We start from the raw sequence: 14,188 nt of genomic DNA, 5'->3' as shown, positions 1-14,188 counted from the left end.
CGAGGTGCGACCCACATTTTCTCAGAAATTTGTTCTAATAACGTCACACAGTGCTCTGATCTGATGACATCATGCGGCGCCCCGGCCCGGCCCGGCTGTCAGCCCCCTGGTGGTGGTTTCCAACACTAATTCGACACACCGCACTAATACTTATCATTATCTCTCACCATCACCCCACCCGCCTGCACCACGAGCCACGAGTGACCCTTGGGGTGTTCATAAACCCGTAAAGTGGTCCTAAGGGCCATGTGTGACCCTAGAGTGACCCCTGGGTTTTGATAAATCCCTAAGAGTTTCCCGCAATGAGTGACCCCTTGGGTGTTTATAAACCCTGAAGGTATTCACGTGTGACCCTAGAATGACTCCTGGGTGACTTTTGGGTGACCTGGGTGACCCCTTTGAACGGTCTTTGGACCGCTCTTACCCTTAAGTTTGGTTTTTGAGTGACCCCTAGGCGCTGTTTGACCTTTTAGGGGATATTTCTGCCGCGAATGACCCCTCGTGACCCCTGGGCGTCTGGTGATCCTCGAAGTAACCCTGGGTGTCGGATGACCCCTTATCCTTGGACCATAGTCCATAGGTGACCCTGTGGTGATGCTGGCATAGGGATAGGATTCAGTAAATTTAACGACCGTGAAATTCCCTGGGTTTTCCGACGTTTAATGTACAATTCATATTAAACAAGAAAATTGTAAAGTACAACTCCTTGCTAGTTGCTTGTCGATATCACCCACATAGCGAAATTTATTGCTGTATCTTGGGAGTAGAACATCATTTTGGGCAAATGTTTCCGCCTTAATATTGTTATGCTCTGCTTTTCGGCGCTTGTCGCTAGCTCTGCATGGATGCCTTGCTTCTGCCTGTGTCTTTAGACGGCCCTTTTCGATCGGCTTTTCGGGACCTGCAGCTAACATAGCGAGAGTGCGTGAAACAGACGGTATGCAGTGAATTTACAGCACTAGGTAGTGCCGGTGAAAGACATAGACCAATGAGGCTTGTAGGTAGTGCGGACGAGGGTTGTGTAGAGTGTATCAACTCGTTCATCGTTCACCAAGAGTGCAGAAGTTGTCGTTTGCAGAAGTTGTCAAGACCAAAAAGTTAATCGTTTGTCAGTATGATATTACGTGAACGTTAGACAATAGCTTCGTTGTTAATCATCTAGTGTCCACATTGCTTTATTGTGATGCTTTATCGCTCAACACCAGTGTACATTCATTCGTTAATTCATTCATTCATTTATTCATTCATTCATTCATTCATTCATTCATTCATCCATCCATTTGGCCACCACATTGCATCGTCATTTTGAATGGCTCGACTTCATTGTAATGGTATGGGGTGTGTGCAACTTGGTTGGCATTTCATTCATTCATGCCACGTATTATTCATTTTGCTCATATACCCTTTGCTTACGACAGCAGGGCCTATGTTGCGTGTTCTGTTCGGGGCTTGGCTTATGTTTGCAAAACATTCGGTTGCTAGTGGCGGATGCGTGTCCCGTCTTGATGTGTTAGCGTTTATTTGTTTTCGGGTTGGGCGTGCTTTGTGCTTGTGGCGTTAAAATTTTTACCAAAATTTGTTAGAGGGTCTTCTAAAATTTTCATTTTACCTTATATTGATGAGGTAAAACTTACCGATGGTGTGATCAAGATTTCTAAAACATCTTTTTAAGAGCTACAGCTTGGGAGGCTATGTAATTCTCTTCGATCATCCATTTATCCATTCATTGAATTATGCTTCATTTTAGCTCTGTACGTTCTCTTTTAGCTTGTGGGAAACAACACGCAACTCATTTTGCCAACGTTTTTTGAACATGGGCCGGTTTGTTTCCATCATAACTACGTCAAAAATCGTCACTCATTGCACATTCTTCTGGCCCGCTTTCGGATAAAAAAAACTTTTTCTGTACATAGCACGCCTATCCCATTGGGGATTTCCATATCACGCATCAAATCACGTGCAGCGGGAGAAAGGGCACCGACAGCATCAGAACTGTACTGGACCGGTGCCCTTTTTGCCCGCTGCACTGTCGCTCTGCCGAACGGTGCGAGACGGAAAGGTGACTTTTAGTTATCTCTCTTTCTCTCTCTCCATCTCTTTCTCTCTCTGCGTTTTTCCGCCGTGCCGTCCGTCCGCACGTGCCACGTGCCACGTGCTGCAGAGGACCGCAAGGTCGACAGATCGGCCACTGTGATCGCCCGAGAGCCCGAAGGTATGTGACCTGACCCGACCCGGCCACCTGACCTTGGACCCGGCTTGGTGTGGCGAGTGCCGACCCCACCCTCTCCTAGAAACCGCTGTCGTATTTGACCTATGCAGAGGTGAAAAGGCGGGATTGGATAATGCTCAAAATTTAGTCGGTGTTCGATGTGTTCAAATTGCCAATGAGTACTCGCAAAATGCGTTCGCGAAGGTTACCAAGCTTAGCGTCACTTTATTCTTCCAACGTCATGCTTCTCAGTTTTTGTAATTTTTCTCCAAAGACCTTTTCACCTCTGCTGCCGAGTTGATCTGTGTGATATTCTCCTGTCGGATTGAACTCACCCACTTTCACCCTTCACAAGACGTCAGAGTTAGTGGAGTTAGTCTGCATCCGGTATCATTCAGAACTCCCCCGTCACCGTGACCTTGACCTTGACCTGAGACCTTACCTTTGACCCCTGACCCCTGACCCGAGCATCGTGCCTGGACCGTGTCAATGAAGAAAGCCCGCCAAGCTATCGACGTATTTTGTACATAATTGGAATGAGGCGCGTATGTATCGCGCAAGGGTACTCATTTTTGTGCGTGGACAATTTTGACTAGATCACCATTGGGTGATGAGTAGAAGCCAATGCGTAGTGAACGCGGTGCGAGCGCCAGAATCGCCGCAACTGCTGTGGGGGCTTCTCAGGGTTGCCAGCCCTGTGCTGATGACATCATACACACACCGCCGGGATTGTGGTGACGTCATAGAACGGTGACGTCATCGGTGACATGAGAGCGGATATTAGTGGGCCAAAAAGGGCTGCAGTGCACTTGGGAGTAAATAGCATGGTTCTGGACTGCTGGCGAGCCAATGAGCGACAGGGAATGGTAAAAGCATGAAAAAGCTGGTCCGTAAGAGAGGCTGACAGCATATGGTTGGTAGTCTTGGCAGAGAATAGCCTCTACATTTGGCTGCACCAGGTAGGTAGTATGTATTGGATATGCCCGCTTCCTTTTTGTTGTTTGTATATAGAGGTGCTCGGAAAACTTGCAAAGAGATGCTCTTCCGACTGAATTTTTACATTTTCTAGTCGACGTGATATAAAATCATATCTCAACTCTTGGCACGTTAAAAAACTGATTGAAATGGCAACCGAAGACGCGGTTTTTGCAGAATTTCTGAGCGCAACATTCTGCCACTCTGCATGTCTATTTTGTGTTGTGTTTGATCCTGCCTGTATTTTTGTTGTGTTATATGAAGTGCTGCATGCCAGCATTCTGCAAAAAGACTCCGCCTACAGGGAATTGTTCGTGAAAATGACTTGGGACTGGTGACTTGACAAAATATCTTGCGTGATAAATTAGCATTAGCCTTTCTCCTTAAAAAGCCAAAAAGCTACTTTTACTATTTTTAGTGTCACAACTTGAAGCGGCTTTTACTTGTCCCAAGTTGCACCCATTTTCACGATATTCCCAATGCTAGGAGCACCCGGCATGTATGTGGGTGAGGTGCCAACCATGTGTGTGTGTCCCTGACCCTGGCCGTGACCTGTGTCAGGTCAGAGGTCACAGCGAGGCTGGGGTGCCGACTAACCCCTCTTCTGTGCCGTGTTTACCAAGGGTGGTGTGCTGGACCTGTGTTGTGATGACTCAGAGGGGGTGTGGTCGTATGGTTTGTTAGAGGAAATGACACTTTTCTCGAGTTCGCTTTGTAATGCAGAGGGATTTTAGCCTCATGTTGAGCTACGGACAGAAAAGTCTTATCTATCACATATTAATCATGCATATTTGTTTTACTAGCTCGTTTCGGATCGGGATCATTTGGGTTACAACTTAGCATTGTAAAAAGTTCGTAGAAATTTGGTACTCCCAGTAACTATCGCCATTTATTGGTTTCACTCAAACTGTTCTATTGTTTCTTACGGTTCGGATGGCCTCTTTAGTGCATTGTTACAGCATTACGGGGACGTGTGAAGTACTGTGCATACTCTCAGTGTCATTGCAAGTGTTGTGATTGTGTAACTTCGTCAGCGTGTGTGTGCGCCCGTGTGGGTGTGCCACATGCACCGTTTTGAGCTGTGACCTAACCTGACCTCACACGACCTGACCTGGCCTGGCATGTCCAAGCAGTGGTGCGTTATTCCTGTCAAAATGTACCCAAAGGCTGGCTGAAGCTGATTGACGACTTATTGTTGACCGGCTTGTCATTTCATTTGTTGTCCCATTTGTTCCCCTTTTTAGTTTTTTACTTACTGTCGGGACCTATTTCACCTGAATAACCTTGGTAGCTATTACCATTGCTTTTCGTGACTTGCGGTTGCTGACTTTCATTTTTCGTGTCCCAAAATACCTCTTAAGTATTTTTTTTCGTCAATAAAATATTGGTTACAACATCTGGTTTTGTCTTGGTCGAACTCTTTTTATTATAACTCTGTAGCCTAAACAACCTTTTACCCTTAATTTTTTTTCGACGCATTCCACAACATCTGCTATCGCTATTTTTTCTCAAGTAGTTTACCATTTTTTGTGACTTCACAAAACTATATCATTATCCTATATAGTACTCCTGACCCTATTCTTTGTTGTGCAGATGAGATGTACTCCAAATGGATCTACCCCTTGTCTAAATAATTGCATGTCACTATCCATCCTCATGCCCGTTTGTTCGGTGGATTATTTGACCTTCAATTCTTCCACAAAAAAGTCACACACACCCTATTATATGTACCCTCCCCCTCCTGATCTGACCACGCCGTGACCTGACCTGACCTGACCTGACCTGACCTGCGCTGCCGGGTCAGCCGGGTCTAACAATGTGTGCGTTGCGTTGATCTGGGCTCTCCACAGAGAACGGCCCCGGCAAGTGTCAGGTCTCTCTAGTGCCCGTCATTCAGCGAAACGACCAGGTGTTTAACGGTGAGTCGGATGACACAGAATGGCACTGGATGACACACTGACACTCGGGTGTCAGTCACGACACTCCACGACACTCTGACACTCAGCGAGACCCGGTTGACACCCGTGTAAATACTAGTGTACAGTATTTCATAAAAATGTCGAACGTCGTTCTACACGGTCAAACCGTGCAGAATTTTTTTTTATGCACAGATTCCGTTTTTATTATGAAAGAGTCGGGATTTATCCTCCTATAAGACAGTGTGCTACAATTCAGCGTTTATTTCTGATGCAAGGGATGGAGCGCTTAGTGGAATTGCATCTCTTATTCGGAACGGATCCTCGACAGTACTGAAAGAAGAATTAAAAAACATTTGATACAGTACTCTATAAAACATTATATAAAAGATTTATTTGAATGAATTTAGCCTGTGTGTTTGAATGGATGGATTAGAGCCGAGTTCACATGCTGAGCACAGCTTGTTGCGTAGGTCCCGACCCCTACCGCCCGATCGGCCAATTCTTGACAACGAGAAACTGGGTGCCAAAGCTTGGCGTACCCATCAAAACCAGACACGGTCTGTCCCACTCAACGAGGCAATAATGACAATTTTTGATCGCAGGGCAGAGGGCCTCTGCACTATTGCCATGCTATCATCTTGTGAATCGTGACAGGCTACGATTCGCTGGTGTGCATTGGGACAATTTTCATCCGTGTAGTGATGGAAACTACAAAGATCAAATGTAATTAACTTCTTCTACGGTTTAGCATCACAGTTTTAAGTTAAAATGTAATCACGAAGTCAAACATTGCATAACCCGTAAGCCGCCAACTCATGATACTACTGTTGGAGAAAAAAATATTTAGAACACCGAAAAATACCCATAACTACCGAAATATCTTGATATTCTGACTAGTTAGATGTTCTGGCCTGTCTAGTTTTCTGTGAGACGCTACTGAGCCTGTGCATAGCGAACTTTGGAAGAGGCTCCACTTGTCCTTTACGAGCTCCACGAGTTTTTATAAACACCTAGCGACTAAAACTGCATAACTTCTTAGTTTTCATTAAGTCCTAACCAGGATTACCGCTATCTTAGAATCTCAGCAGCATCACATTACTTGCGCCGCGCAAGTTTGCATGCTTCGCAAGTTCCTGTTGTTTCCATGTAGTACACGATAAGTAGAAGATTACTGCTTTGTTTGTTTACTGGGTTGGGAATCCCTTAATTCCTGCCTGCCACTGCCACCGCAGTTGCGAGATGTCCATTCCTGGTGGCTTGTTTCATACCACACGAGTTGGTCGAGAAACTTCTGGCAAAAATAGTTTTTTATGGTCCAAGTGACTATCTGGCGTGATGGTAAGAAGAAATCAGAGCTATCAATGAAAAACGTGCACGGTTTTCGTCATATAAACATGCATGCTCACTCTGAGGGTATATGGTACAGAGTTGCGATAGGTATCTTGTAAATGGTGAGTTTTCCTCAAGTTTCTGGGTACGTTTTGTGATTCACGATGTTCGTGATGTGTTCAACGGTGTGCTGTATTTAAACACATTGTGGCCAGTGGTTGCATTGTGGACTTTCTGTCGCCACCTACGCTACTAAGAAACCACCCTTGGCAGTTAAATACATGAGTTACTGTCTATAACCATCTACGATACTCCATGTTCTTAGTCATACTTGAGAAATATTTTCTATAAAGTTTAATGGGTCGTTGACGAGCACAATTCAAAATATCAAGAGCGTTTTATTTTTGGAGAAGGAGAGTCAACTCATTACAGAAAGAATACCAAAATCATGTTTTTCATAGTTAGTTATGCGTTGTCTCTGCAATCTTCCTCAGTACCAAATTAATGCCTCATAACGTATAAAGCTATGTTCTCCAAACTACCAAAAAATTACATGACATTTTTACGTTATTTCGCTTTTTTGTGGATATGCCACTGGTCTAGTTCACACGGTCCGCTGATTGCGTTTTCCTGACCTAACTATTGTCTATGGCGTCTATGTAGTTTTGCAGACAGTGGCAACACAAGGTCAGATCGTCTGGAGTTAGCTCTGCATGGTGCCCGTACACATTCAATGACGGAAAATGCAGCTGCAAGGAGTCTAGACCGCTGGCATTGTATTACTAGGAGTACGCCCGGGGCGCCAGTCTGTATGTGATCTAGATAAGATAGCAACCGCCCCGAGCGCCCCGTGAGCCAGGCCAATCACTAAGGGGCGGAGGGAAGGGGGGCTAGTGTCCCTCTCCCAGGAAGACTGAAGTGTCTCCGCCCCCCCCCCCCTCCCCAGACGGCCACACCCCCTTCCCCCCCCCCCCCCCGACTTCTGCGCGGTTGCAGCAGTCTGACTTTACAGCCACCGTCTAGTGAAACCATTTCTGCTCCCATGCTGCGTCCCATGCACAGACAGTGACAGATTTGAATCAAGTTTTATAATGGACGTAGTGGTGGCTGTGCTTTTGGTAGTCTTTGAAGCGTGGGTCCGTTTCTGGGTTGATGCTACGGTCGGAGTGAACAATTGTAGTTGTGGTGACTCCTGTCTTGTGGTGATTGAGGCTCGTGGTGACCTCTCACGTGGTTACCTCTCCACGTGGCGACTGGATCACGTGGAAGAGGAACACGTGCAATTTCACGTGGCATCTCGCATCCCAGGCGGCTCACGTGTTACTCAAACCCGTGGCGACTCATCTCTGCTCGCATGTGGCGAATGGCGATCCACCACGTGGATCCACACGTCGCGCTTCCTCTCACTTCTCACATGTCGTCTCACACGTGGCGGCCGGTCGCGCCGCAGCAGCTCACTCGGCTCACCTCTTGCTGAGTCAGTGAGCACGAGTGAGTCAGACGAGCCGTCGCCCGCCCGGGACAGTTCGCTCCCAGCGGGCCTCAGCCGCCCGGCCAGCCATCAGTTGTGTACTACGCCCGCCGACGACGGCACAGCGGAGAGTGGCGGTGGGGAGAATCCTCCTACGAGTTTTGCTTTGTTTCGTCTGGTCGCGGTTCGGCTTCGCTTCGTTTCGGACTTGACGGCAAGATTGATTGGCTGATGGCTGCAAGATTGTTCAAACTTTGAGTGGGGAAGTGTCTAACCCAGCACTTGGCGTGTGGAGTTTGTGATGAGTGTGGGAGTTAGAGTGTGATGTGAAGAGTGTTTCCGGTGGTTACGATGTGGCTGGAGAAGGGTGTGAAGAGAGTAGCGGAGCTGCTGCCACCTAGGGGCGTCTCGCAGAAACATCGCCGAATCAACCGCGATGAAGCCGCCAGAAACGGTGAGATTTCGGGTCGGGGAAGTACCTAAGGCCTGAAAGAAGTTTATTATAGCGCAAGTGAGTTTTTTAGGTTTTCGGTCAAACATGTTTGCGGGAAATGGCTCAGCACTGCTAGCGTTTACCTGCTTGAACGGATCACAAAAATAATCACGTTATCCTTTTATTAAAGTCACTTTAATTCGAACCTAAAACACCTAATGGGCATTGTGACCAATTATGCTTAGAAAGCATTTATTAAATACCTATCAACTATAGCTTGCTGCCTAATCTCAGTTTATCAATCCTCCTTCCCACTCTGCCACCACAAGTTTTTGTCCCAATTGACCCCTCTTCCCTCACCGTGTCCTCTCTCGCCTGGAGGCGCGTCCGTCCCGTTCCCCGCGACCCTGACCGCCCCAGCCCTGGGTGGCGACCTGGCCAGGCCGTGTTGTCTGGGGGCGCACCACCGTGACCACTTGGCTGGGGTTCTGACGGATGCTCCTGGCAGAAGACGGAGGTCGTGCCGTCTCACTGTCCCCCCCCCCCCCCCCCCCAGAGAAATGGGCGGGAGAATGGTGGCTTGCCATGTGAATTATATGGGCGGAATCTAAATGGGATGGGTGGTTGTATTTGGGGTATCCTGTCTGTTTACTTTTTTCACTGAGATTGATCATTGCTGGCGAGATCACTAAGCATTTACCAGCCCCACCTACCAATTACCAACAGTAGTTGTCATTTACCAGCAACTTACCAGCTATCAGCTATACTTACCATTTACCAGCACAATTACCAGTTATCAGCGACACCTACCATTTACCAGCGCTAACCGACCAGTACCGCCCCGCGTGCCCATTGCTGATCCAGCTCTTCAAGCATTCGTATCGTATACTCTGCTGAGTACGGTCGACGATGGCGGATATCCTGTGTCTCCACGAGCGCCGCCCACCATGACCGTCCTGTGAGCCTTATCAGCTCGGCTGAGCGGACAGAAAGGCGGGTCGTTTGTCGGTTCTGGTTTCGGCTTTTAGTTTGTCGTCGGCGTCGGCGTTTTACTGAGCGATAGTATATTGGTGTGAGATGAGGCCAATATTGCAGGGGTGGAGAAGGATTAGGTATACGATGTAGGATGAAAAGGGGTAGAAAGCTAAACGATGAGGTGTAGAAGAGGTAATGGACATAAGGGTAGGAACCAGCAGGGATATGTTTGGGACGAATATCTCAAGTTGGATTTGGTCGTAGGGAAAATTCAAATCTTCACTTAATTCAAGATCAAAGATGTTTGTCGGATGTCGTTGGACATACGTAAAGGCCTGGCCACACTATGCGTTTCCTGCGTGCGTTATTTGCGGGTTCGCGCTTTTTTGCGGAATATCGTTCTAGAGAAAAGTTATAATATTATTTTTACATTAGTAGTGCATTAGGTATATATGTACAAAAGGTAATATAACTCTAATATAAACTAAAAGTTAATATAAAAAAAACATCACAAACACGTTATATCGTCTTTTTCTAGAAAGATATCACGCAAAACACACAAACCCGCAAAAAACGCACGCAGAAAACGCATAGTGTAGCCAGGCCTTAACGCTAGATGTGCGGCATGAAAGTGGGAGATAAGACCCGTTATAGGGTAGTTATAGCTAGCTCATCACAGGCCACAACAATGATAATTGTTAGATTGAGATATGGCTTGGGCTCAAAAATGATCAACTCGCAAATACCTTGAATCTGCAATAGAACGAGCACCGATTGCATTCATCTCCCCCCCCCCCCCAACAGGCGCTCACCAAGTCTCATCGTGACTTGCTAAACCCGTAACGCAAGCCTCAAGCTGGTGCAAACTGCTGTGGCACGGAACATCGGAGATGAGCATTGCGATTAGGATGTCGTGAGGCTCGCCACATCACGCGTTATCTAAAGACCGTTAGCGTTTCGTGTGGTATGAACTATCAAATAAGCCAGCCGCCCCGCGCAGTCTTGTTGCTAGCCTGCTCTGGAATCTGCATTATTTGGTTCTTACGGCTCGTGCGATAAGCAGGTATGTCTGGTTAGGTTTCTTTTGCCCAATTCTGCTTCTTTAGATTGTTACTGCCTTCTGGACATATTGACGATCTAGCATTCGTCTAAAATAATGGGCGCCGATGACCACTGTAGTCCGAGCGCCCAAAAACCAATTCATCATCATCATCATTCTTCTAAAATAGAAGAGGATCATTTGTCGCCGGAGTCCTGGCCTCTCCTGATCGGTCGTTTCCAGACGGTTTGGGCGGTTGGCGCGGCAGGTCCTGCCAGTCCTGGACCTCAGACGTCCTTGTGTGACGCTCTGGTCTGTTGTGCTGCCAAATGGCTCCCTACCAACTGTCATTGCTCGCCGCTGGAGTGCTGTCAGTAAGCTCAGCAAAGGGAGTTAGTTCAGCAAAGGGAGGTCGGTCATCCAGATATATACAGTAGTGATTTCTGGATTAGATCTGTTGTCCAATTGTCCAAGACATGGATTCATGGTGATTGGTGATGCTTTACGATACCATACGCCATGGTGGAATCTGGCATGGTGCTAAATTACGCGGGTCTGAGCAAACTGCAAGACTGTGGAGTGATGGATGAGCTAGCGGTGCAGCTTTGCAATTCTGGCAAATTAATTAATCATCTTCGACCTTGTACTTCGGCTCATGCTGTTAATTCATTCAGTCGTTCTCTGTTCTCCATTTCCAAACTGATGCCTACCTACCTTCCCTGAGTCCCACGAGGCTTCAGCCCTCCTCAGTAGCGTCCTCTGTCCAGTCCCACCTCCCACCCCTCCTCGCAGACCTCTCAGTCCTACGCCTCCTGCCATCTAGCGGCGAGCCGCCAAACTATCGCCGGCTCCTCGCCGGTCACGTGGTACCGTTGGTGGCTGTCGTTGACGGTCACGTGGTACTGGCCAGTGATCAATAGGAGGTCGAGTGAGCCGGTCGGCTGCGCCTGGCGGCGGCGGCGGCGGCGGCGGCGGCGGCGGCGGCGGAGGCGGGTGTAGTGACGGCACGGATCTAGAGCCGCCGCACGTGTCTGAGATAGTGCCGGTGGAGGCGGCGGCTCACGCGGACGCGGGGTGCTGTTTTTGGTGCCCGGAGTGTGTCATGACGTGATGACGTTCGCGCAGTGATGTGTCGACGTCAGTGACGCGAGCGAGCCGCGCCAGACGGGTGTCCGTTGGCGGCGGAGGCATGAGCCAGCGGCCGCCGCACGTGCAGATCGGCAGCACGCGACGCGGCACCGTCTCGCTCCTTATCGACGGCTACCCATTCCAGAAGATACGCGACTCGGAGTCGCGAAGTTACTGGCGCTGTGCGCGACGCCAGTGTAGTGTGCGCGCCGTGCGCGAGAGGGACGTCGTGCGGTCAGTGTCTCACCTGCCTCACGATCATCCGCCCCCTCCGTCACACGGAGGTGCCAGCGTCACACCTGTGACGGGAGTAACGCCAGGTGTGCCTGGCACGTTAGCGGAACCGTGGCAGCCTCTGCAGCATATAAAGACGGAACCCTCCCCGGCTGCGTCGCCTCTGATGGAACCCAGCGCGAGTGGTACAATCAGTCCCGGGATGGGAGTGTCGCCGGCGCCGGCGGGAGTGCTCGGAGTGTCGGCAGGAGTGTCTGCCATGACTGGTGTGGTGTCTGGAGGACCAGGAACTCCCGGAGGTATCCCTCCGGGCTGCGGAGTCCCCTCGAGCTCAGCCATACCCGTCTGCGGCCCCGGACCTGGCGGAGGCACAGGTGCAATTCCCACGTCTTGCCCATGCCCATCGTCCGTCCCCAGTGCGGCTCCAGGGCGACCCACCATGGAGAACGCTGCCATGATCGTACTGGCCAGCAGGAGCACAGGACGGCTGATGATGATCGTGGATGGGTACACGTTCGAGCAGACCACTGCCACGGATGGCGTGACCCTCTGGACTTGCTCAGAGCGTCACTCTGGCTGCACGGCGTGTGTGGAAACGACAGGATCAGGCGTGGAGAATCTGTCCGGGGTGGGGACGGGGCTGCCGCACACGCACGCGAGGAACTATACGAGGTTGCCGGAGAACATGGTTCCCGCCTCGGAACTGCCCGATGGAGAGAGACGAGCGCTGGAGTCTGTGTGCGCGTCGGGACTGCGCGGTGGCGGAGGCGGTGGGGGAGGCAGTGCTGGAGGAGTCGTAGGAGGTAGTGCTGGAGTGGGTGTGGTAGTTGGAGGTGGAGGAAGGTCGGGTGTGTCCCCCATGGAGACTCAATCCGCACCAGAGGCTCCTCTGGTGGCCAGGGTGCGACCGGCTTCCCCCTCCACTGACCCCGTGCCAAAGAGGACGCGTGTCGAGCATGAGGCAGCGATTGTGGCGAAACAGACGCGAAAGCGACCACGCGAGGTCGACGCGTCGCCCCCGTCGGCAGCTACTGGACGTCCCGAACTCTCAGCGGAGATGACGACGGGGGTAGACGGTCGTCCGGAGCTGGTACTTGAAGGGAACTGTTATCGCTCAGTGTCGAACGGTGGTGACTCGGGTGGCAGCTCGCGGTGGAGATGTGTTACGTCGCACTGTCCGGCAGAAGCGACCTCAGTGGCCGACAGACTAGTCTCTCTGTCAGGACTGCCTCACCGACATCCTCCGAACGCCCCTCACAACGTGTTCTCGGCGAGGATATCGGAGCGACCACCTCCACCTCCTACTGTGAAGGTGCGCGTACAACCCGCGCTGGCTCCTCCAGCTCCGCCGAAACCTGCGGTCACTGTTCGAGTACAGGTCACCGGAGGAAGGGGGTGCATCTCGCGACCTGCCCCCACCGCTGCGGTGGCCGGAGGGTCCGCCACGCCTTCCACGGACGGATCGGATGACGTGTTCATGTGTTCAGCGCCGTCAGCGAGCTCCAAGACTGCGCTGACCTCAGGCGTTACCACGGCGACGACGCATGTGATGAGGCAGACCGGAAACGGTTAGTAGGGGGACCTGTGGCGAAGTATTTTGTCTAAGTAGACGTTGAAGGAAGACAGTTGTAACTGGTAAACATGACACAGGAAAGGTAAACATTAGGGAAACCCCAGATTCTCCTGAAGCTGTCCCGGCTATTTTCTTTCAAATACTATACATTGCCTTTTTTGCACTAGCTAAAGCTATGAGAAAAAATGACCCTCTTTCCCTAAGTTGTTCTCCGTGGGGCGTACATTACAAACTAGTTCCATGAACCACTTATGACCACATCGATTGCACATCGCGCTAGTGGCTGGACTAGTCGTGGAATCCCCATGTTTCATTCATGTCAGTCGCTGCTGGAACCAAATGACGGTGACGTCATTCTCCGATTTACATATGATACACACACTGACATAAAACTAGTGTCATTTACTGCCAGCGACACACGTCATATTGCCGTTTGCTATATTTCTGGCGCTATTGTGGTGATTATTGAACTAGTTGTCACACAAATTTGTTTCTCTGCGCTGCTCTATAGGTGAAGCTGTAAGGATGATCTGTCCTTTTGAATAATCATTTATGGTCTTATCACCAAGCTGATAGGGAAAATTGCTGCCAGTAGCTGCTAGCTACTTCAGTAGTGAGTTAGTTTCCGGTTCTCAGAAGGCGATAGTGGGCAAGTCACATCTATGCACATCCTACCACACTTTACTCTGCTACATCATATGTACATTTTACCCGAAATCGGGCCAGAGGAATGACTTGACTGTCAGAGGCGTATTAATGTTTCTGTGATCTTCCATCCGTGAATTCGTGCGTATGCTGACGTAACTGGTTCGAGCAACATCACCTCTGTAAGGCATTCAGACTGTCCTTGGTGTCTGCTGACATAGCACCGGCGTGAAGTGACGCAATAGCGACGTTTTACGA

General features: G+C 49.7%; 1 protein-coding gene across 32 annotated transcripts in view; it reads left to right on the top strand.

Moving 5' to 3' along the window:
- The window catches only part of LOC122375512 (calcium/calmodulin-dependent protein kinase type II alpha chain-like), a 50,169-nt gene that overhangs the window by 13,537 nt on the left and 22,444 nt on the right, over positions 1–14,188 (top strand). For 7 of the 32 annotated variants that reach the window (XM_043354962.1, XM_043354960.1, XM_043354954.1 and 4 more), the window contains exon 6: positions 2,162–2,212. The exons of 6 other annotated variants lie outside the window; for them this stretch is intronic. In XM_043354962.1, coding sequence (XP_043210897.1) covers positions 2,162–2,212 — 51 coding nt within the window. Of the gene's footprint in view, positions 1–2,161; positions 2,213–5,034; positions 5,104–11,258; positions 13,281–14,188 lie in introns of those variants that run through there. 19 more of the 32 variants (XM_043354948.1, XM_043354946.1, XM_043354943.1 and 16 more) reach the window with 7 other exon arrangements.

The sequence above is a fragment of the Amphibalanus amphitrite genome, unplaced genomic scaffold (assembly GCF_019059575.1).
Source record: "Amphibalanus amphitrite isolate SeventyFive unplaced genomic scaffold, NRLGWU_Aamphi_draft 001858F_arrow, whole genome shotgun sequence".
Classification (NCBI taxonomy): domain Eukaryota; kingdom Metazoa; phylum Arthropoda; class Thecostraca; order Balanomorpha; family Balanidae; genus Amphibalanus; species Amphibalanus amphitrite.
This window is presented reverse-complemented; position numbering and strand designations above follow the sequence as displayed.